Genomic DNA, 18,609 nt, shown 5'->3' with positions numbered 1-18,609 from the left:
ACTGCAGAGGGCAGGACGATAATACTGCTGCAGTCTCTCATTGTTGCGTTCGCGCGGCAAACAAACAACCAACTCACTCGTTTCACGAATCCGCGGCTGCTGTCTCGCTCCTGCGTCGCGCAGAAGCAAAAAATAGTTAGTGTGTCGTGGGACAATTATCAAGCTGCGCAGGACTTGTCCAGGAAAGCGCGGCCGTTGCGCCCACTGGTGGTGCGCTTGCGCAGCCCCAGTCAGCGGTGCTCTCACTTCTCAGCTGCCTGACACCACACCACAGCCTCCCAGGCCTCCGCTCTACCCCTTATCGACATGGACGGTCGGGATGATGGCAGCCCTGGAGCCGCGCCCCTGGGGCCAACTTTGGAGCCAGCTCCGGAAACAGGCGTCATCTCGAGCGTACGTAAGGCCTTTGGCTTCATTGCCACGCCCTCCCGTAGCCGAGACATCTTCTTCCACATATCAGCCCTGGAGGATTGCACCCCAGAGCAGCTGCAAGAAGGCACGGCCGTCACCTTCGTGCCACGATGGGAGCCGGACGCGGGCGATGGCTCCTCCGGTGGCGGTGCTGGCGGCAGTGGGATCGGCGGCGGCTTGACGGGAGCGGCGGGGGGAGCGGCAGGAGGTGGCGGCAGCAGGGCCAAACGGCCCATCGCGACGCGGGTGCGGCTGGCGCCGGTGGGTACGCGCGTGCGCATGACACGCCTGGAGCCGGGGCTGGTGCTGGGGTTCGTGTCCGACCCCGCACCCCCCGCTGCTACTGCTGGTGCTGGTGCTACAGCAGCAGGAGCCGGCAGTAGCAGCGGGCCCAAGGGCATCCTCCGCTTCCTGGATGAGGCCGGGTCGCCGGACCACGTGTTCTACAGCGCCGAGGACGTGGAGGGGGCCGGTGCGGCGCTGGGGGCAACAGCTGCAGCAGTAACAGCAGCAGCATCAGTCGCAGGGGAGAGGCCGGCCGCCGGCGCAGCAGTAGCAGCTCAGCTGCCAGGCGGCGCGAGCGCGGGCGCCGAGCCGGCGCTCCCCGCCGGTCAGCTGGTGCTGTTCCGCCTGTGCACCGACCTGCGCGCTGCAGCGCAAGCGGCGGAGCAGGCGGCGGCGGCAGCCGCCCGGGCCCAGGCCCTACAGACCTCGCAGCAGCACCAGGCGCCGCAGACGGCGCCGGGGCGCGGCGCGGCGGCGGGCCCGCGGCGTGCGGCCTACCAGTGGGCGGTGGAGGTGCGGCCGGTGGGCGCGGCGGAGGTGGCGGCGCACACGCTGTGGCGGCAGCAGGCGGCGGTGCTGCAGCTGCTGGCGGGGGCAGTGCAGGTGAGACTGTGAGAGGCGTGGCCTGGGAAGGGCTGGAACGGGATGCAGCAAGGAGGCAGGGCGGATGGCGGGGAGGGGGGGCATGCATGAAGCGGTTGGGCAGCATGCTTGGCTCTTGGCAGGCTTGGGGAAATCTACCGTACCGTATGGTTGAACGGCAGGGGCCAGGGTGAGGTTCATGTGGGCATGATCTTTGGAGTGCCGCCATGTTGCTGCTCCGGGTGCGTACCCCTGCGCGCAGGCGGCCTACGAGCTCCAGGCGGCCGGAGGGATGCCGGCGCCTGTGCCGCGGCCCAGGCCCGCTTGAGCCAGCTGCCGAGGACTCGCGAGTACCCTACGGGAAGGCGGGGTAATAGATGACGGCGCACGCACGATGTCCAGCGGCCGCAGCCTGATTCCCTTACGCCTTGGCCAACCCAGCCCCGAACCCCCGAAGCCCAGTCCCAGCCCCTCTCTGGTGAAGACGCACATCTGCGTCCAGTCGACGAACAACATTCCTTTTGTGATCTCCGACCTGGTGGATTCCCCCACCGTGGACCAGCTGGGCTTCCCCGCCGTGTCCATGTGTGTGTCGGCCTCCAGCGCCACGTGCAGGAGAGGAACCTTCTGCTGCGGGGTGGACCTCGCAAAGGTGAGGGCAGTGGTGAGGGCGCGTGTGTAGACATTGGCCTTTGGCGGAGCTTGGGGTCATGAGTGAGCACGAGCAGGGCGCCGTTAACTACATCGTGTCTTAGATCTTAGTCCACGCTTACCGCCTGCCTCCTGAAACCTGCGCCTTCCTACATTCGACTTCATGTTGCCCATGCCCACAGATGGAGCTCCGCAAGTGGCCATGCTTGACAGGGCCACAGCGCTCCGAAGTGCTTGCATTCAATACGTGGACTGGGCGGCCATGTGGGAAGCAACTGTAACCACAACTGTGACAGCCCAACCTGTTACATGTCTCGTTCGCCTTACAAAAGCCAGCGCAGATGCCGTGGGGCCCTCCAGCGTGCAATAGGTCGCTGTGCTAACACTCGGCGCGTGCCAGAGAGCCTCGTATGCCCCCGGTCGGCTGGACAGTGACAGCCCGCGGGCGAGGGTGGGCTGTGAACTACTGTAGCCGAGTCAAACTCTTACGTCCCCATTGAAGTTCAAGAGCGCTTGAAGCCAACACTCAACCAAGCCTCCAACTAAGCCGGTGCTCCGGGGGGAGCCGCTAGCACAACTATCGTACAACTACAAAGCTGTCATGGCAGCTACGCACAACTAACGACGCTACTAACGCGTGACAGAAGAAAGAGAGCAAGCAGGAAGAAAAGGGCTCGTGGGCCATTCGGGCGCAGCCACGGCATGTACCTGCATCAATAGGCCCCCCCTGATTAACACCACCGAATCCCAGCCGGCCGTCCAAGAGATAGATATGTGCAAGTAAGGAAGATGACACGCGCAGCTAGGTTCTTTAGTATCCATTACGCTCTGGCGCAAATCCCAAGAAGCATTCAAGGCAATTATGGTCCAGGGACACACCACACATCCTGACTCACATCCTCGCTTCCTTTAGGTGAAGGGGGCCTGGCCCCAGGGCAATTTCAAGTCTATCTCAAAGCATACTCCAGCAGGAAAGCACGACAGGTATTCTCAGCAATGGCTGGGAAACACTAATGGCCGCATGGGCACAAACACACGTGTGCAATGCAACATTTGGCACGTAGACACAGTATTATCTCGCTCATCGGAATTGCTTAGGGAGCAGCCTCCTGCACGATGGTCGCGGGGCAGCACTTGTTGTCGGATGAGAAGATGTTGACCTGGCAGCGGCCGTTGAGGCAGAAGTTGGCGGGGTCGGCGCAGGCGCCCGGCCGCACCACCCAGCACAGCGTGGCGCCGTCGGGACCGGCGGGCAGCGACCTGCGTGGGCAGCAGGTCACAGGGGCAGGGTGGGATGTATGATGCAGGGGCCGACAAGGGGCAGGCAGGGCGCAGCAGATAAGCAGGACTTGCAGGTATAGTAGGGAGTGGCGGTTGGGGTGGAGTGAAGATGGGCAGGCAGACCTGCGCTCTGGCATCACACTCACTTGGTGAGCGAGGGGAACTTGAGGGTGGTGAAGGCGTCGTAGAACCCCCAGCTGTAGCTGGTGGTGGCCTCGTTGTTGATCAAGATGCGGCGGAGCTCGGGCTTGCACTCCGTCGTGATGGGCAGCTCCATCTGCACGGGTGCATGGCGACGACGTGGAATCACAAACGTGTTACGAGTAGGTTCGACACTGGATTCGATAAGACATTTTATTCTGCGGGGTGATGCATGTACGTTCATGCAGCACAAAATGTCATGTGTCCAAAGCCGCCACACATTCCGCGTGTGTCTGTTACCGCACACGTGCCGCGCGCGCACGTGGATGGATGGGGCCCTCACTGCGCTCACCTTTGCAAAGTCCATTTTGCAGCAGAAGGCTCCCCTCCTGCATGTGGCGCTTGAGGCCGACACACACATGGACACTGCGGGGAGGCCCAGCTGGTCCACGGTGGGGGAAATTACCAGGTCGGAGATCGCAAACGGAATGTTGTTCGTCGACTGGACGCAGATGTGCGTCTTCACCAGAGAGGGGCTGGGACTGGGCTTGGGCACCGGAGTGGGAGGGGCAGGGCTAGGAGGAGGAGGGCTGGGCGGGGGCGGGGGAGGAGGGCTGGGCGGGGGCGGTGATGGGGAGGAGGGGGCGGGGGGGAGGGGGGAGGAGGGCTGGGGGGAGGAGGGGGAGGGGGAGAGGGAGGCGGGGGCGAGGGGGGAGGAGGTGAGGGCGGCGGAGGGCTGGGGGGAGGAGGGGGAGGGGGAGAGGGAGGGGGAGGCGACGGGGGAGGAGGCGAAGGAGGAGGGGGAGGAGGAGGCGAAGGGGGAGGGGGAGGAGGAGGCGAAGGGGGAGGGGGCGGCGGAGGCGAAGGGGGAGGGGGAGGAGGAGGCGAGGGAGGGGGAGGAGCGGGAGAGGGAGGCGGGGGCGGCGGGTAGACGTTCAGGGGGCAGATGGGGCAGTAGGTAGTGGAGGACGTGTCCGCAAACGAGTACCTGTGAGCAGCGGGTAGGAAGGGATGGGGTTTCAGCGCACGGTACGTACATCGGCCCCAGAGCCGAGAGGGTAGACGAGCGTGTTAACCCCAATGGTCAAACACACGTGCTGTTTCCCTTTCGCGCTTAAACACACACGCGGCCCCGGTCATGTCCGACACTCACGTGCAATCGCCCGACGGGCTGGACGAGCACAGGTCCTTGAGAGACGAGCACGGCGCTTTGGTGGTGATGCAGATCTTGGATCCAGGGAAGGTGCCGTTGTTGCCCTTGAGGTTGTAAATCTTCAGCTCATAGCCGGTGCCGGGGCCTGTGGAGGCATTCGGGCGGAAGTACAGGGTCACAGATGTGAGCTCAGGTGTACTGCCGCCGCAGCTTAACGCAGCCCAGGGACGAAGCTGTCTGCAGCCAGACCTGCCCAGGCCTACACGAGCCCCCTCCGTGACCATCTTGTCCACTCCACCTTTGCTCTCACCCGAGGGATGGGGGTAGGGGTTCCAGGACGGCCACCTCTTGCCGTTGATGGTGATATTGGCGATGTTGGACTTGACGCCGCACGCCGCGGTGGTCTCAAAGGTGAGCTTGTCCACCGCCGCCAGCATGCCGCGGCAGCACGCCCGGCTGGTGTCGCAGCCAATGTAGGCCACGGAAAAGCACGTGGTGGTCAGGGAGCCCGACTGCAGGGGCGGGGCATGGGAAAATGTACAGCGCGGTAAGCATTGTGTGGGTAGAAACAGAATGGAAGAAGACCCGCCCAAGCGTCGTTCTGCGTGTGTCCTGTGTGTGCCGGAGTCCCAAAGGAGCCATATCCGGGCTTATAGTAGCACTGTAATGCCTGTGGACACGCGCACCTGTGTTGAAGACTCAAAGTTGACCTTGTAGGGTGAGCAAGCGCATGAGTAGTCAATGCACTGGCACCAGGGGAAGCCAGACGCAGTGGTCAGCAGGCCGCGACCGCTGTGGCTGCTGACAGAAAAGTCTGAGGCTGCCGAGGCGCCGAGGCCTGCAAGGGTTTTTGGTGGTTAGTAAGAGCAGTTGGGAGCAAGGCGCGCGCGCGCGCGCGCTGAGAAGGGCGGCAGATTCCCTGCAGCAGCTAGGGGGCCGAAAGGAAGGCCAAGCGACGCTGGGCGAGTCACCTGGCCAAGCCCACTTACCCGACGCCATAATGACGACGGCAATGATGGCCGCACCGACCATGTTGCCAGCCACCATTGGAAGGCGCCCTGCATAGGCAGTGGCGTCTCATGAGTGGATTGGAGGTTTAAAAAGCGGTTTGTGTCCCGACGACGTTTGGACTCAGAGCAGAGCTTGTTTTGACAAAGTGGCGTGATAATTCAGTCAATTCCATTGCGCGCAGGGACTCTGGAGGTAGAGAGCTTCGTCGGTGGCCAACGGCGACGACAACGCGCGAACGCACGCGCCAGTCGCTCTGCGTCGCCCGACTCACCTATGCGACTAGAATGTCCCGACGCGTCAACTCCCTCGAATTGGACTCAATGTGGTCGAGTAGAGTTCAAACGTCTTGCGGACGGTCGCTCTGTGTGCGCTGGCGCAAATGTTGCACCGCTGCTACAATTGCATAACTACGCGGCCTGGGTATGGCCTTGTGGTTATACACGACGACGTCATTAGCGTGGCATTTAAGTAGCAGCGGCCTTGGATGCCTCGGATCCCTAACGGGATTCAGATCGAGACATTTAAACAAGTAGGCCTGTCCAGCTCGTCAGTCGTCACACCCATAACAGACCTCGGACTATCGATCGAATACTGCCAGAAGATAAAATAGCGTTTCTCGCCCTGAAGAACAGGGTCTCCGATGAAACAATAAAGTACGGCAACTGTCATAGTCGAAGTGTTGAAGGGCAGCGCTCTGCGCTGCACGGCTATTCGCCGTTAATACTTCCTTATCCTCTGCTTTAACGCAAAGACTACTATTCCTAAAGAGCCCGCTCGCCACCCTCATGCCCAGGCCCCGCCCGTGGCCCCGCCGCCCGCCGGCGGGCTGCGCCGGTCCTGCCGCGCCCAGCGGCAGCGCCCCCCCCCCCCCCGGCACCCTCCCCAGCACGGGCGCCGGCCGCGGGCGGGGCCGCGGTGCCCACCGCGGCCGCGGCCCCAAACCCAGCGCCGCCGCGCCCGCCACTGCATCCGTGCCGCCGCCGAGCGGTGTTAGGGTAACAGACTAGCTAAGTGCAAGAACGCATTTATGCATTGGGTGCCACACAACCGCAGGCTGGAATGCGAGAGCGCTGTTGTGGCGTGACCAACCAACACGGCAACACCTGGACCTTGGCCACTTTCCTTCTAGGTGCTCTTGCCTGCCCTTGCCAGCCCTTTCCAAGGGGCCACCGGTGGTCCTTCGCCTCTTTCATTCAAGGGACAAGGGCTGATACCGTAGGCAGCCCGTAGGCTGCGGTGAGTCGGCGACCTACCGTGTGCCGGCGGCGGGCCCTTGGGCCCGGCGGGTCACAGGAAGACGGGCGCAGTTGCTTGTTAACTGGGTGCTCGCTCTCGCCGCACGCCTCGGGTGGGGTCGTCCTGGTGGGCTATGTTGTCTTGTCGCCGGCCCAAGTCCTGCTGCTGTGGCCTTCAGGGAGTTGGGCACATGGCAGCAGTCCAGTGCTGGTGGATGGCTGCTTTAATGTCCACACAATTACACGTTACCCGCATGTACTCCTATATATGTATGGCTGTTGAGTCGGACCGCCGGTCGCAGCGTCCGTACAAGGCGCCTGTTGCGCGCCACTGCAACCGCGCCGGCGCCCGGCCCGAGACGCGCACATGGACGGACGCAGGGCCGCACACACACACACACACACACACACACACACACACAAGGCACGTCTGTACGACCTCACCTGACATCAGGTGCCACGCACGATCCAATCCCCCCTTCTATGTACACCGCAACATGCCAGTCCCCCTTCTATAGTTCAAACACCACAACATACCAGTCCCCCCTTCAATGTACATCACAACATGCGAGGGCAGGGGCAGTCAGGAGCGCACTGCTTGCTTGCTCAGGTTCAGGACTACTGGATCGGACCAGGGGCGTGAAGTCAGCTGGCTAGCGTGACACGCGCGTGCTCTAGAGATCTGCCTAGATTCTACGAGGCACAACCAAACAAGTAAAACAGCCAAAGCGATCCAGTATGATACTTTTTGCCGACGCACGAGCCACGGACAGGGGTGTTCCTGGGGGGCTTCGCCCCCCCCCTGGAACGCTGCGCTGGGGGGGCTCAGCCCAATTGAAGCAAAAATAGAATGACGGGGCGGCCCATGTAGCAAGCGCTCCCGCACGCACCTCGTGTCAATTGCAAACACGCCAGCGCAGCGCCCAGCCCTGCCGTGCTGCATCTTTGACCATTTTGCCATGCATGTCAGTCAAGGACCTACCAGCTTCATCAGTCCTAGTCACCAACTGTGGCAAGGTGTCAGGCGTCACGCGGTCCAAGCCTATTGATTTACGCCTTGCATCCCGAGGCAGTCATGACGCAAGCTCAGGGATGTCCCTCCGTCCAGCAATCTTATAGCAACCCCATTCGGGGCACAGCCAACTTGCAAACCCCGCTTGGGACCAACGGTCCACAGTTTCGAATCAGAAAGAAGATGTTTGCGTGAAGGAAGGAGGACCACATATTGAAAGGCTGGCATATGCATGCGTCACATGCGTCTGCACCGTATGTGGCAGAAGGCAAGGTTGCGGTTGGAGTGGCCGACACCCGCACGCATGCACACGCGTCGCCTGAGCCCACAGCTTATGACGAAAGACAGCCTGCGCACCATAGACTGTTCGAAGTGCACGCACGCACGCGCAATATCTCAGACAGATGTCCTGACGACGAGTTTCCCCAGCGATGGCTGGATACACACGAGCACACATACACACACGCATTCGGACACGCACCAAGGCATTCACGCATCGTGAAAGCCGGCAGGCGCGCACACCCGCACACACACCCGCACAAGCACGACCGCCTGCTCATTTCTGTCCCTACTCGAGAAGGGCTTGCGAAGACACTAAAACCCTGCTTCTACTCAGTCTCCACACTTTAACGCAACTGACACTGTCTCGCTATCCTGCGATGAAACCTGCAGTGCCGGCACGGCGCGGTGAGAACAAGCCCATGGCACCCCACCCATGCGCACTTGGAACGGCAATACCTTCCCTGGGCAATACAATCCACGACATCGTCTCGACAGTAGTCTACTCATCTATCTACGCAGTAATATCTCCTGGGTTGCTTTCCTCTCGAGCCTCAAGCATTCTTAGTTTACTATCGTCGCAGGGCAGCACTTGTTGTCGGAAGAGAAGATGTTGACCTGGCAGCGGCCGTTGAGGCAGAAGTTGGCGGGGTCGGCGCAGGCGCCCGGCCGCACCACCCAGCACAGCGTGGCGCCGTAGGGACCGCCGGGCAGCGACCTGCGTGGGCAGCAGGGCACAGGGCAGGGTGGAGTGTATGATGCAGGGGCCAACAAGGCGCGGCGGGCAGGGTGCACGTTGGTGCAAGGTTGGTGGGGGTGCTCGTGGGACCACGGCAATCATGCCTGGTGGCTGCATGGCGACTGCCATACGCCTTCCGCAAGACAAACACGTCCTGTGGACCCGTCCCACTCCTTACTTGGTCAGCGAGGGGAACTTCAATGTGGTGAAGGAGTCGTAAAATCCCCAGCTGTATGCGCTGCTGGCTTCGTTGTTGATGACGATGCGGCGGAGCTCAGGCTTGCAATCAGTCGTGATGGGCAGCTCCATCTGTACAGGCACGAGCGAGAGTTGGAAGCACGATTAAATTTCAGGGGCCGATTACGAACGTGCAGGCAATGCCTCGTGCGGGCAAGACCGCTACCCCGGCTTACTTGGCACGCAAGGCCGTCGTGCCGGAGGGGATTCTGCCCCAAGCCCCGCCAATGGCCAATGCCCAAAAACGTGGCCCTCGCCACTGCCCTCACCTTTGCAAAGTCCATCCCGCAGCAGAAGGCTCCCCTCCTGCACGTGGCGCTTGAGGCCGACACACACATGGACACGGCGGGGAAGCCCAGCTGGTCCACGGTGGGGGAAAGCACCAGGTCGGAGATCGCAAACGGAATGTTGTTCGTCGACTGGACGCAGATGTGCGTCTTCACCAGAGAGGGGCTGGGACTGGGCTTGGGAAACGGGGTGGGAGGGGCAGGGCTAGGAGGCGGAGGGCTGGGCGGGGGCGGGGGAGGAGGGCTGGGCGGGGGCGGCGGCGGAGGAGGAGGAGGCGGAGGAGGAGGAGGCGGAGGCGCGTCGGGTGCGTCGGCCTTGCAGGACTGGGAGGTCTGGCCTACCACGCAGCTGGGCTCGGCACCGCCGAAGGCGCCGGAGGGAGCAATGCCGCCGATCTGGGCTGAGATGGTGTATCCCTCCAGGTTGGCGGGGCAGGCACCTCCGGTTATGAAGTTGACGAGCTGTTCCAGCACGTCGCCCACCTCGGGCTGGAACAGCTGCGCGGTGGCGTTGGAGGCGAAGGTGCCGCAGGCGGTGATGTTGGGGCGGATGCCTGTTGCGATGGGCGAGCAGGCGGGGCGGGGCAGGGTTGGCGTCAAGTGTTTGGGGGCGCTTGACAAACGTAGTAGGAGAAGGAATCTGTCCTTATCCACATGTTGCTGTGGAGTTAGCGTAGCTGCCAAGCGGGTGCAAGCCGCTCCTCGGTCCGCACCTACCCGTCGTGAGGTTCCAGAGGCCGCTGCAGGAGGTTACGACGAATGCGGCGGACAGGTCTGCGCCCACCTCCCACGCCTGAAGGTGGTGGGGTGTGTCAGGGGGCCGAGCAGCAAGGCGGCGAGGAGTTGCAGGTGTGGACACGGGGCAGGGAAAGTGTGGCGACCATGTATGCGCAAGTGACAGCGGCGGCGGCATCCAACCCCACGTTGCGCCACGGGCGTCACACACACACACAGCCACATGTATCCACAACAAACGCCCCAAACGGACCACACACATGTATGGCTGCATGTATGGCCCCTACCCCCCCAGCACCCACAGCCACCCACAGGCCTGGCTCCACAGTCTCACAACACGACCAATCCCGCACCAGCCCGCACGGCGCACCCTATCGTTAAATGTGGCCGCCATGAAATCGCCGTAGCTGGCGCAGTCCACGCCGTCGGGTCCGTCGAATGTGACAAGAGAAGGTGGCTCTCCCTTGCAAGGGAAAAGTGGGCTGTGCCGCCACGCCACGTCCTCCGTCTGAGGCCGAAGGTTCCGATACTAGCCTCATCTCCCGGACATAGCCGGGGTCGGTTTGTACAGGCACCGCCCGCCATATGTGCCCAGTCGCGCCCAGCTATCAAGCACTAGTGCAGCAGGCAGCAGGCCAACCAGACAGCAAGGAAAACCTCTCAACACCCCTGCCGCTGCAGCCGATTGCCTGCTACGCCAGTACGCCAGTACGCTCCGTCGAATGTGAAAATGTTGGCCGGGACCTCGTTGCTAAAGAGGGAGTCAGGCGGGATGATCTGCACCTGTCAGAAAACGGTGGGACGCAACACAAGCGGCAGGTGTGTGGTATGTGTGTGGGCGCGCACGCGTGCGCGCGCGCGCGCGTGTGTGTGTGTGTGTGTTTGTAGGTGTGGTGCATTAACGCCAGGAGCAACTCGGATGCCGCGAGTGAAGTAATGCTGGCACGCACGTCTCTTCACAATGCCCCTGGCCAAGCATGGGCGCACAGCATTCGCACTGCACCCTTGCAGATGTATGCTCCTTACGCAGGACTCTTGCTGCGTCGTGGCAGCGGCGCAGCACCACAAAGAGCACATGCCTGCATCCGGTATTGCTTCTGCTGCCGCTTGCCTGACTGAGCCACACGCCACGTGTGACGGGGGAAGCGTCGGACGCACACCCCAGGCTCACCGTTGCGCAGACTTCAGGGCACTCGGGCGGAGGAGGGAGCGGGGGCGGGGGCGGAGGAGGCGGCGGCGGAGGGGGCGGCGGCAACGGAGGAGGGGCGGGGGGAGGAGGCGGGGGAGGGGGAGGGGGAGGCGGAGGAGGGGGTGGGAAGGGCGGTGGCGGCGGAGGTGGAGGCGGCGGCGGCGGAGGCGGGGGAGGAGGAGAAAGCGGGGGAGGAGGTGGGGGCGGAGGAACAGGGGGGCTGGGCGGCGGCGGTGGGGGTGGAGGGGGAGGAGGAGTAGGCGGTGGTTGGGGTGCTAGGGGAGGCGATGGTGATGGGGGTGCTGGCGAAGGCGGCAGAGGGGGTCCCGGTGAGGGCGGCTGCGGAGAGGGAGGCGGGGGCGGCGGGTAGACGTTCAGGGGGCAGATGGGGCAGTAGGTAGTGGAGGACGTGTCCGCAAACGAGTACCTGTGAGCAACGGGTAGGAAGGGATGGGGTTTCAGCGCACGGTACGTACATCGGCCCCAGAGCCGAGAGGGTAGACGAGCGTGTTAACCCCAATGGTCAAACACACGTGCTGTTTCCTTTCGCGCTTAAACACACACGCGGCCCCGGTCATGTCCGACACTCACGTGCAATCGCCCGACGGGCTGGACGAGCACAGGTCCTTGAGAGACGAGCACGGCGCTTTGGTGGTGATGCAGATCTTGGATCCAGGGAAGGTGCCGTTGTTGCCCTTGAGGTTGTAAATCTTCAGCTCATAGCCGGTGCCGGGGCCTGTGGAGGCATTCGGGCAGTCGCGGAAGTGCGGGGTCACAGACGTGAGCTCAGATGTACTGCCGCCGTAGCTTAATGCAGCCTAGTAACGAAGCTGTCTGCAGGCAGACCTGCCCAGGCCTACACAGCCCCCACCGTGAACATCTTGTCCACTCCACCTTCGCTCTCACCCGAGGGATGGGGGTAGGGGTTCCAGGACGGCCAGCTCTTGCCGTTGATGGTGATACCAGCGATGTTGGACTTGACGCCGCACGCCGCGGTGGTCTCAAAGGTGAGCTTGTCCACCGCCGCCAGCATGCCGCGGCAACAGGCCCGGCTGGTGTTGCAGCCGATGTAGGCCACGGAAAAGCACGTGGTGGTCAGGGAGCCCGACTGCGAGGAGGGAAAGAGACGCACGTGCGATGTGAGAGGGAGGGTACGCATGGATGTAGTATCTACAACAAAGGGACGGACGCACTCTTCCCTGCAGCCCAAAGAGCCAATCGGAATCTCCATATTTCATGCCTGTGACTTGCTTCTTCGTGCAGTACCGGACCCACCTGTGTTGAAGACTCAAAGTTGACCTTGTAGGGTGAGCAGGCGCAGTCATAGTCAATGCACTGGCACCAGGGGAAGCCAGACGCAGTGGTCAGCAGGCCGCGACCCACACCCGAGCGCACGGCGGCCAAGTCCGGAGATATGCTAAGTGTGGACACGCCTGTGTGGGGGGTTGGGGGTGGATGGTTGGGAGGGTTAGCGGGCGTGGTGAAAGGGGCGGTCTACGTTCATGAGGGGCTCGAGGCAACTCTTTGGTGTAATGTACGACGCGACAACGACAACGGTGCAGCGCACTTGGGTGGCTCGATTGAAAGGCAAGGTTATTGATGGAGGGCTGTGGGAAAAACTGGGGGAGTGGCGAGAAGGCGGAACGCCCTAGAACGCTGGTGGCCAACTGGTGGCGAGCCTTGGCGAGTGGGCGAGCGGCGCACAGTTGGCGGGAAAGTGCCTGGAGCGCTGCAAACGTACCTGCCGCCGATGCTGCTGATATCAGAAGCGCAACAATAATAGCCACGCGAGCCACCGGCGCGTGACATTCCGCCATTCCACCTGCGAAGGAAGAAGCAACCGTCGAGTCTGTTTGAACGTCAACCCCCGTTTCTCTGACTGCAGAGGCGCTAGTCGCTGCTGTAAACCGTTCCTAAGACCTGCAAGGCGTCCATGTTTTCACAGCATATAAAGGGTTATGGCGCCCTAGCTTTCGCAACGCCGTCTCCGCCCCCCGTGACCATACATGCCAGGAAGCGCTTACTTCCTCCACCCACTCAAGCGGCCCGATCACTTACCTAGCGTGATTGAAACAAGAGTAACAACTTGCAACCCAGTGTATGCAAATGCTTTGAAAGGCGCGTGCAGACACGCTTTCTGCCACGATGCACCCAGTCGTCTCTTAACGCAGCTGAATAGTTGCGTGCGTATTTTGATCGGCGATGTCCTTTTCTACCTCGCGCGCTGCACGAGGAGCTGGGCTAAAGTTGGCCTCGTTGGGGTGGGCCTCGTTCGGGTGGGCTACACGTAACTTTGCAATAGTCCACTTAGACGCTCAACCTAATTCGCCCACAGCAACCCAAGTGCAGGACACTAACTGTCCTGGTCGGTCGACTGTCGCTTTAAGCTCGACGCATCCCAATCGGACTAATGCACAAATTGGCGCGAAACGGGCTTCGGCCATGTTGCCGCAAATGACCGTAACAAAGGCAAAGAGTGCACTGGACTCATGTTACTCAAGGTAACGAATTAAGGAGCATCAAAGGCAAATATGCGCCCCAACCAACCGTCGCGCTAGGGCTCTAGATCAAGTTGCGCAGCGCTAGCGCAGGTGGCCTTCAGACCTTGTGATTAACGCTCCGGGACCAACAGATACAAATTCGTTATCTCTACAGACTTAAGGTCTGGGAAGAAACTCATCGTCGGAACCCGTTTGCCTTCCTGCTCGACTGTCATCGACCAAACTTTCACAGGGACCTGCTACAACCATCGAGTGGCCGGCATGCTAAATAAAACTGTCTTCCACACGTGCGTCATGGGAAACATACTAGCTACAAGCGTGCCCGCTGACTGTCGCCGACACGCAACCACACAACGAACCCTACTGCACGTGACCGCCTGAAGTTCACCCTGCTAATGCCGCAACGGCGCCAACCATGACACCCTCCACTTCCGCGCTGAGCCGCCAGCCGCTCACCCGCTAACAGCGCTCTACCAGTCAGTGCGCCACCCTCAGATTTTCCCCATAGCTCCTCAGCCGCACAGCCAGTAGGACGCACCTCAGGCTTGAGCCTTGAGGGGAGCAGCAGTGCAGCACCTTCCCAGCTTCAGCCCTGCCGCCCACCCGCAGCCCACAAGAGGCCAGCCGCGCCCCAGCGCAGACCCGGCCTCACCGCCCCCTCACCGCCCCCTCACCGCCCGCGCAGCTGCTCCAATGCGCTGGCAAAGTCCTCCGGTGGCGGCTGCTCAAACGACAGCCGCTTCCCGCTGACTGGGTGGCTGAAACCCAGCGTCAGCGCGTGGAGCGCTGGCCGGCCCAGTCGCTCCAAACAGGCCTTGACCTGCAGAACAAGATTGCATGCGTCATATTACGAAGCTCTTGGGGCTTCGGGGCCCCGATTCAGAGCCTGTGGGCTGTGGCGGATTCGTGGGGCTGCGGCACCAAGTGGCTCAGCCATGCACTTGCAAGGACTGACACGCCGCAGCTGCTCGACCGCTGGACTGCCGGCTCGCACGCACCTCCTCAACGGACCTCGCGCCGCCCTTGGCCACCGCCGACAGCGCCGCGGGGCCGCCGCCGCCATACGTGTCGTCCGCCAGCAGCGGGTGGCCCATGTGCTTAGCATGCACCCTGTGTTACAACAGGGACGTCGGGGGAAAATGTATTGAAAGAAAACGCACACCACCGAAGCGGCAGGACGTGGGTTACGGTATGTGCCTTGGACGTCAGGCGAAGTGCGGCGCAAGCACGCACCCAACAGCCCACATGGCTGAGGGCACAACATGGCACGTGCGTGTTTGGGGGTGCATCATTGTATCAGGGCACTTTGGCGAGCCGCCGAAGCTTATTGGCGATGGTCCCCACACCTCCCGCTCATAGCCCCTAGCCTATGCCCCTAGCCCATGCCCTGGCCCGCTCCCCCTCAGCACCGCCCTCACCTGATCTGGTGTGTCCGCCCCGTGTCCAGCTTCCACTGCACCAACGCACAGCCGCCGCCCGCCAGCGGCTCCAGCACCTGGTAGCTGCTGGCGGCGGTGCGGCCGCGAGTGCCGCCGTACGGTGCGGCTGCAGGACAGGATGCGGGCATACGGGGTAGAGTTGGGGGCGTGGGCGGGTGTGGGTAGGGGCGACGGACGTCAGCACGTTGGCGGGAATTCGGGACGGTCAGGCATGATGAGGTGCTGGATTGCACGGGGGCGCTGTTGCAGCAGGAGCCTGTGTGATTATGTCCTTTACGCCCGCCAGCGGCCGGCCACGACATTTAGCGTCAGGCCGTGTCCATCCGCGTCGTCTCTGCTCCTTTCCGCGCTCTGACGCCTTTGCTCGGCCCCTGCAGTCTCATGCCCCTAAAGCCCTTAGTCCGGAGTCCTGGCTGCCATAGTCTTCCCACAGCCCCCCCCCCCGACCTGGGCTCACGCACCTGCCATGCGTTTGCGGTCGCCTGGGTCGCGGGATATGTTGGTCTCCACGCGCCCGGACCTGGACGAGGGGCAGCCCACTGTCATCGACAGGTACAGCCGGTCCACCTGTGCGTGAATGTGTGCGTGCGTGCGTGTGAAGTTGAATGTCGTTGTGACATGTATGCGGCTGTGCGTGTAAAGCTGTATGTCTGTGTGAAGTGTGTGCGTGTGTGCGCGCGTGCGAACTGTGGGAGGAGGCCAGAATACCGCGCATTGCCATCGAAGGGGCCACACGCGCACGTGCTGCAAGTGCAAGCGACCAAGCGCCCCCATTTTTGCTATGTTTATTCAAGACAAGGCGAACTTATCGACCCGTGGCTTTCCTCTTGCTGCCATTCGCTCACATTCCGCTAGCCACTTACCGTTCTTGCCTTGAATTGCGCCTGCAGCCAATTGAAGAAACGACATGCGTAGCGAAGAGCTTTGGGACTACGTTTGGGCTGGTGTTTGGGTTATCTATGCCTCAGAAGCCCCCTCTCTGCAGGGCAAGGCAACTCGGCAATGGTTGCGTGAGAGAGGTGTCCTCCCTCCCCTGGTTGTGTCTCTGCTCCTGCTGGCACATCACCTAACCCTCACCTCTTGCCGGGCCTACTGAATCGCGCTTGCAACCGCGCGCCGGCTCGTCCCTTTCACCAAACCCCGCCCACCACGCACACACCTGCAGTCTTGTGAGTGCCGTCTCCGTCTTTGCAACGACGATCAGGCCGCTCGTGCCCTTGTCGATTCGGTGCACGATGCCCGGACGCAGGATTCTGCTGCCACTGCTGCTGCTGCTTGCAGAGCTGCTGCTAAGCAGCCTGCTACTGCCGAGCTGCGCACTTTCCTCCTCCTCCTCGTCCTCCTCTTCAAGCTCATCTGCCTCCTGCTCCTCTCCTGCTCCTGCTCCGCCGCCGCTGCTTCTGCCTGCTACAGCCACCACGCCGCCGGGCTCGGTGGGCGCCAGGTCCAGGGCGGGTAGCGAGCAGTGGTGCAGCAGCGCGTTCACCAGCGTGCCCGTGTGGTGGCCTGGCGCCACGTGGACGACCATGCCGGCAGGCTGTCAAGCGCGACGAGAGGGAGTCGGGCGTGGCGTCGGGAGCAGGAATACGACAGCGATGGGGCATAGAAGCCACATACCGGGCTACCTGGGGTATGGCGCCGGAGAGTCCAAAGCACACATGTACGCAGCCGCGGCGAAGCCGAAAGCAAGCACATACACACGTGCGCACGCACCTTGTTGATAACGAGTAGGTGCTCGTCCTCGTATTTTATGTCCAGAGGGATGGGCTCGGGGATTGCCTGTGAGTACCGTAATAGGGATTAGTGACGTGAGGTGCTAAAAGCTTTACTTACTGGCAACAGCAGCTCATGCGCCGCACACATGGATCCGTGCCCTCCACATTAAGCACCGCATGCACCGAAGAACTTACACACACACAGACACACACGCGGTTAAAGTTACAGTCCCAAGTCCCGTGGCGTCTTCCCAGCTCGCGCCGACATTATGACCATGCAACGTGGCACGGCTGCAGCACGGCCGCCACACGTGTCGCTGCAGAGCCCCACACCCACCTGCATGGGCGGCGGCGGCAGCAGGCTCGCGGTCACCGTGTCGCCAGCGCGCAGCTGCTGGCCCGCCTTGCTGACCGGTCGGCCGTTCACGGCCACCAGGCCCGCCGCAATGCTCGCCTGGACCTTGGCGCGTGACACGTCCTGTCGAGTGTCGGGGATGGGCCCGGCAGGTGAGGGTTGCAAGCTTTGGTGGACAAAGTGTAGCAGCAGTGGGAATGAGCGCGAGGGAGAGCCGCCGTGGAGAGCCGCCCATGGACACATGCAAGGGGGGAACGCGCGCACAACCGACAGCAGTGCATTAGGGGCTGCAGGGCCGCCGGCTTGCATAGGGACGGGAGCTCCTTTGGTTGTGAGGCACCGATGCCAAAGCGCTCTCGTGCGGGCGGCCACACCAACGGCCCCCGGTTGGTGAGCACGAGATACTGGCCGGACACCACACCGCTCTTCTGACCTAACGGCCCCCCAGAGCCCGCGCACGAGGCCGGGCGGCTACACCCCCGGGGCGGTGGCCTTGCCCCGCAGAGTTCGCGCAGCACTCTGGGTAGCTGAACAGCACTACCATGGCAGCCATTTGCGCCACGCACCTGAGCGGAGCTGGGCACTGCGGCTAGCTCTGCTGCTATCTGCTCCACTAGGAAGGAGTCGAGGCGAAGCTTGGACGCGGCCTGTGAGGATGCGGCATTCGCTGAATGGCGATGACGCTGTGCGCTGCTACATAGCACTTTAGTCGGCAGGTCTATAGGCCTGGCTGGGTACGCATGTACGGACCCCAGACATACCCCGGACATACGTGTGGCCGGGCAGAGGGGCAACTAGGGTAGGAGCCAACCCTGCAACTACTGCTGCACCTTCCCAGGCCAGCCAATCAGAGGCTGCAACTTGCGATGTTAACCATTTACAGAGCACTACATTTGCTTTGAATGTACTCGCTCTCACCTGCTTGGCAGCGACGCGGTACGAGAAGTCCACTGGCGCCGCTACCTTGGATGGTGCCACGGATGGTTTTGCATCGCCCGACGTCGCCCACAGCACAAGCGAGAACCGAATGCGCTGCAATGGACGAAATTGTCAAGCAGTTGCAAAGTGCTTGCGCACAGACGTGCAGCTACCTTCGCGCCTGCGGTTCGCCGGCATGCTTGCGCGCCGTTTCGCCGGCATGGAGCGGCAACCTGATATCTATGTTTGAAGTTTAATGTATGAGATGTAAGCATTTGGGTGCTTGGCTGTTGGCCTTTAAGGTCCGTGGTTAAGTAAATTCGCTTGCTGCAAGCAGCCCTCCTTTACCAAACTTAAAGATTTGTGGTAATATGAGAATCGAACAACCATGGTAATGTTGGTCAACTCAGGTGTCAGCAACCCCATGCAGGCCGACCCCTGACCTTCCCTCTC

General features: G+C 62.1%; 4 protein-coding genes across 4 annotated transcripts; 1 reads left to right on the top strand and 3 right to left on the bottom strand.

Annotated features, from left to right (window-relative positions):
• The first annotated feature begins 17 nt into the window (after positions 1–17).
• CHLRE_02g078831v5 (uncharacterized protein) lies at positions 18–2,213 on the top strand. Its single transcript, XM_043059200.1, has 3 exons — positions 18–1,299; positions 1,541–1,930; positions 2,112–2,213. Exons 1-2 carry the CDS (start codon positions 307–309, stop codon positions 1,604–1,606), a joined length of 1,059 nt encoding a protein of 352 aa, XP_042926834.1. The 5' UTR covers positions 18–306; the 3' UTR covers positions 1,607–1,930; positions 2,112–2,213.
• Positions 2,214–2,222: 9 nt separating this feature from the next.
• Positions 2,223–6,237, bottom strand: CHLRE_02g078804v5 (uncharacterized protein). The gene is made up of 9 exons (XM_043059199.1): positions 5,636–6,237; positions 5,494–5,562; positions 5,191–5,342; positions 4,815–5,016; positions 4,505–4,649; positions 4,052–4,339; positions 3,704–3,965; positions 3,357–3,487; positions 2,223–3,189 (listed from the first exon to the last, which is right to left on the bottom strand). The coding sequence occupies exons 1-9, from the start codon at positions 5,685–5,687 to the stop codon at positions 3,024–3,026; spliced, it is 1,467 nt and encodes a 488-aa protein (XP_042926833.1). The 5' UTR covers positions 5,688–6,237; the 3' UTR covers positions 2,223–3,023.
• Positions 6,238–6,977: 740 nt separating this feature from the next.
• CHLRE_02g078777v5 (uncharacterized protein) lies at positions 6,978–13,487 on the bottom strand. The gene is made up of 12 exons (XM_043059198.1): positions 13,287–13,487; positions 12,970–13,050; positions 12,504–12,661; positions 12,135–12,336; positions 11,820–11,964; positions 11,211–11,655; positions 10,754–10,822; positions 10,410–10,547; positions 10,022–10,097; positions 9,287–9,858; positions 8,959–9,089; positions 6,978–8,759 (listed from the first exon to the last, which is right to left on the bottom strand). Exons 2-12 carry the CDS (start codon positions 13,043–13,045, stop codon positions 8,606–8,608), a joined length of 2,166 nt encoding a protein of 721 aa, XP_042926832.1. The 5' UTR covers positions 13,046–13,050; positions 13,287–13,487; the 3' UTR covers positions 6,978–8,605.
• A 48-nt stretch (positions 13,488–13,535) lies between these two features.
• CHLRE_02g078750v5 (uncharacterized protein) lies at positions 13,536–18,527 on the bottom strand. The gene is made up of 11 exons (XM_043059197.1): positions 18,330–18,527; positions 18,157–18,270; positions 17,805–17,885; positions 17,221–17,361; positions 16,882–16,947; positions 16,328–16,705; positions 16,032–16,052; positions 15,630–15,735; positions 15,148–15,274; positions 14,728–14,839; positions 13,536–14,549 (listed from the first exon to the last, which is right to left on the bottom strand). Exons 1-11 carry the CDS (start codon positions 18,429–18,431, stop codon positions 14,400–14,402), a joined length of 1,398 nt encoding a protein of 465 aa, XP_042926831.1. The 5' UTR covers positions 18,432–18,527; the 3' UTR covers positions 13,536–14,399.
• Between the last annotated feature and the right edge of the window lie 82 nt (positions 18,528–18,609).

This window comes from Chlamydomonas reinhardtii, chromosome 2, assembly GCF_000002595.2.
Source record: "Chlamydomonas reinhardtii strain CC-503 cw92 mt+ chromosome 2, whole genome shotgun sequence".
Taxonomy (NCBI): domain Eukaryota; kingdom Viridiplantae; phylum Chlorophyta; class Chlorophyceae; order Chlamydomonadales; family Chlamydomonadaceae; genus Chlamydomonas; species Chlamydomonas reinhardtii.
The sequence above is the reverse complement of the archived record's forward strand: the minus strand, read 5'-3'. Positions and strand labels throughout refer to the sequence as shown.

Coding starts and splice junctions, on each gene's coding strand:
- CHLRE_02g078831v5 (XM_043059200.1), top strand. CDS start 307: ATGGACGGTCGGGATGATGGCAGCCCTGGAGCCGCGCCCCTGGGGCCA. Junction 1,300..1,540: donor TGCTGGCGGGGGCAGTGCAG/GTGAGACTGTGA, acceptor CCCTGCGCGCAG/GCGGCCTACGAGCTCCAGGC.
- CHLRE_02g078804v5 (XM_043059199.1), bottom strand. CDS start 5,687: ATGGAATTGACTGAATTATCACGCCACTTTGTCAAAACAAGCTCTGCT. Junction 3,966..4,051: donor CCTCCTCCCCCCTCGCCCCC/GCCTCCCTCTCC, acceptor GCCCCCGCCCAG/CCCTCCTCCCCCGCCCCCGC. Junction 3,190..3,356: donor AAGTTCCCCTCGCTCACCAA/GTGAGTGTGATG, acceptor CTGCCCACGCAG/GTCGCTGCCCGCCGGTCCCG.
- CHLRE_02g078777v5 (XM_043059198.1), bottom strand. CDS start 13,045: ATGGCGGAATGTCACGCGCCGGTGGCTCGCGTGGCTATTATTGTTGCG. Junction 12,662..12,969: donor ATCAGCAGCATCGGCGGCAG/GTACGTTTGCAG, acceptor CCCCCCACACAG/GCGTGTCCACACTTAGCATA. Junction 9,090..9,286: donor GCGGGATGGACTTTGCAAAG/GTGAGGGCAGTG, acceptor GTGCCTGTACAG/ATGGAGCTGCCCATCACGAC.
- CHLRE_02g078750v5 (XM_043059197.1), bottom strand. CDS start 18,431: ATGCTTACATCTCATACATTAAACTTCAAACATAGATATCAGGTTGCC. Junction 16,948..17,220: donor TGCCGCCGCCGCCCATGCAG/GTGGGTGTGGGG, acceptor CGGTACTCACAG/GCAATCCCCGAGCCCATCCC. Junction 16,053..16,327: donor CGGCACTCACAAGACTGCAG/GTGTGTGCGTGG, acceptor AATTGGCTGCAG/GCGCAATTCAAGGCAAGAAC.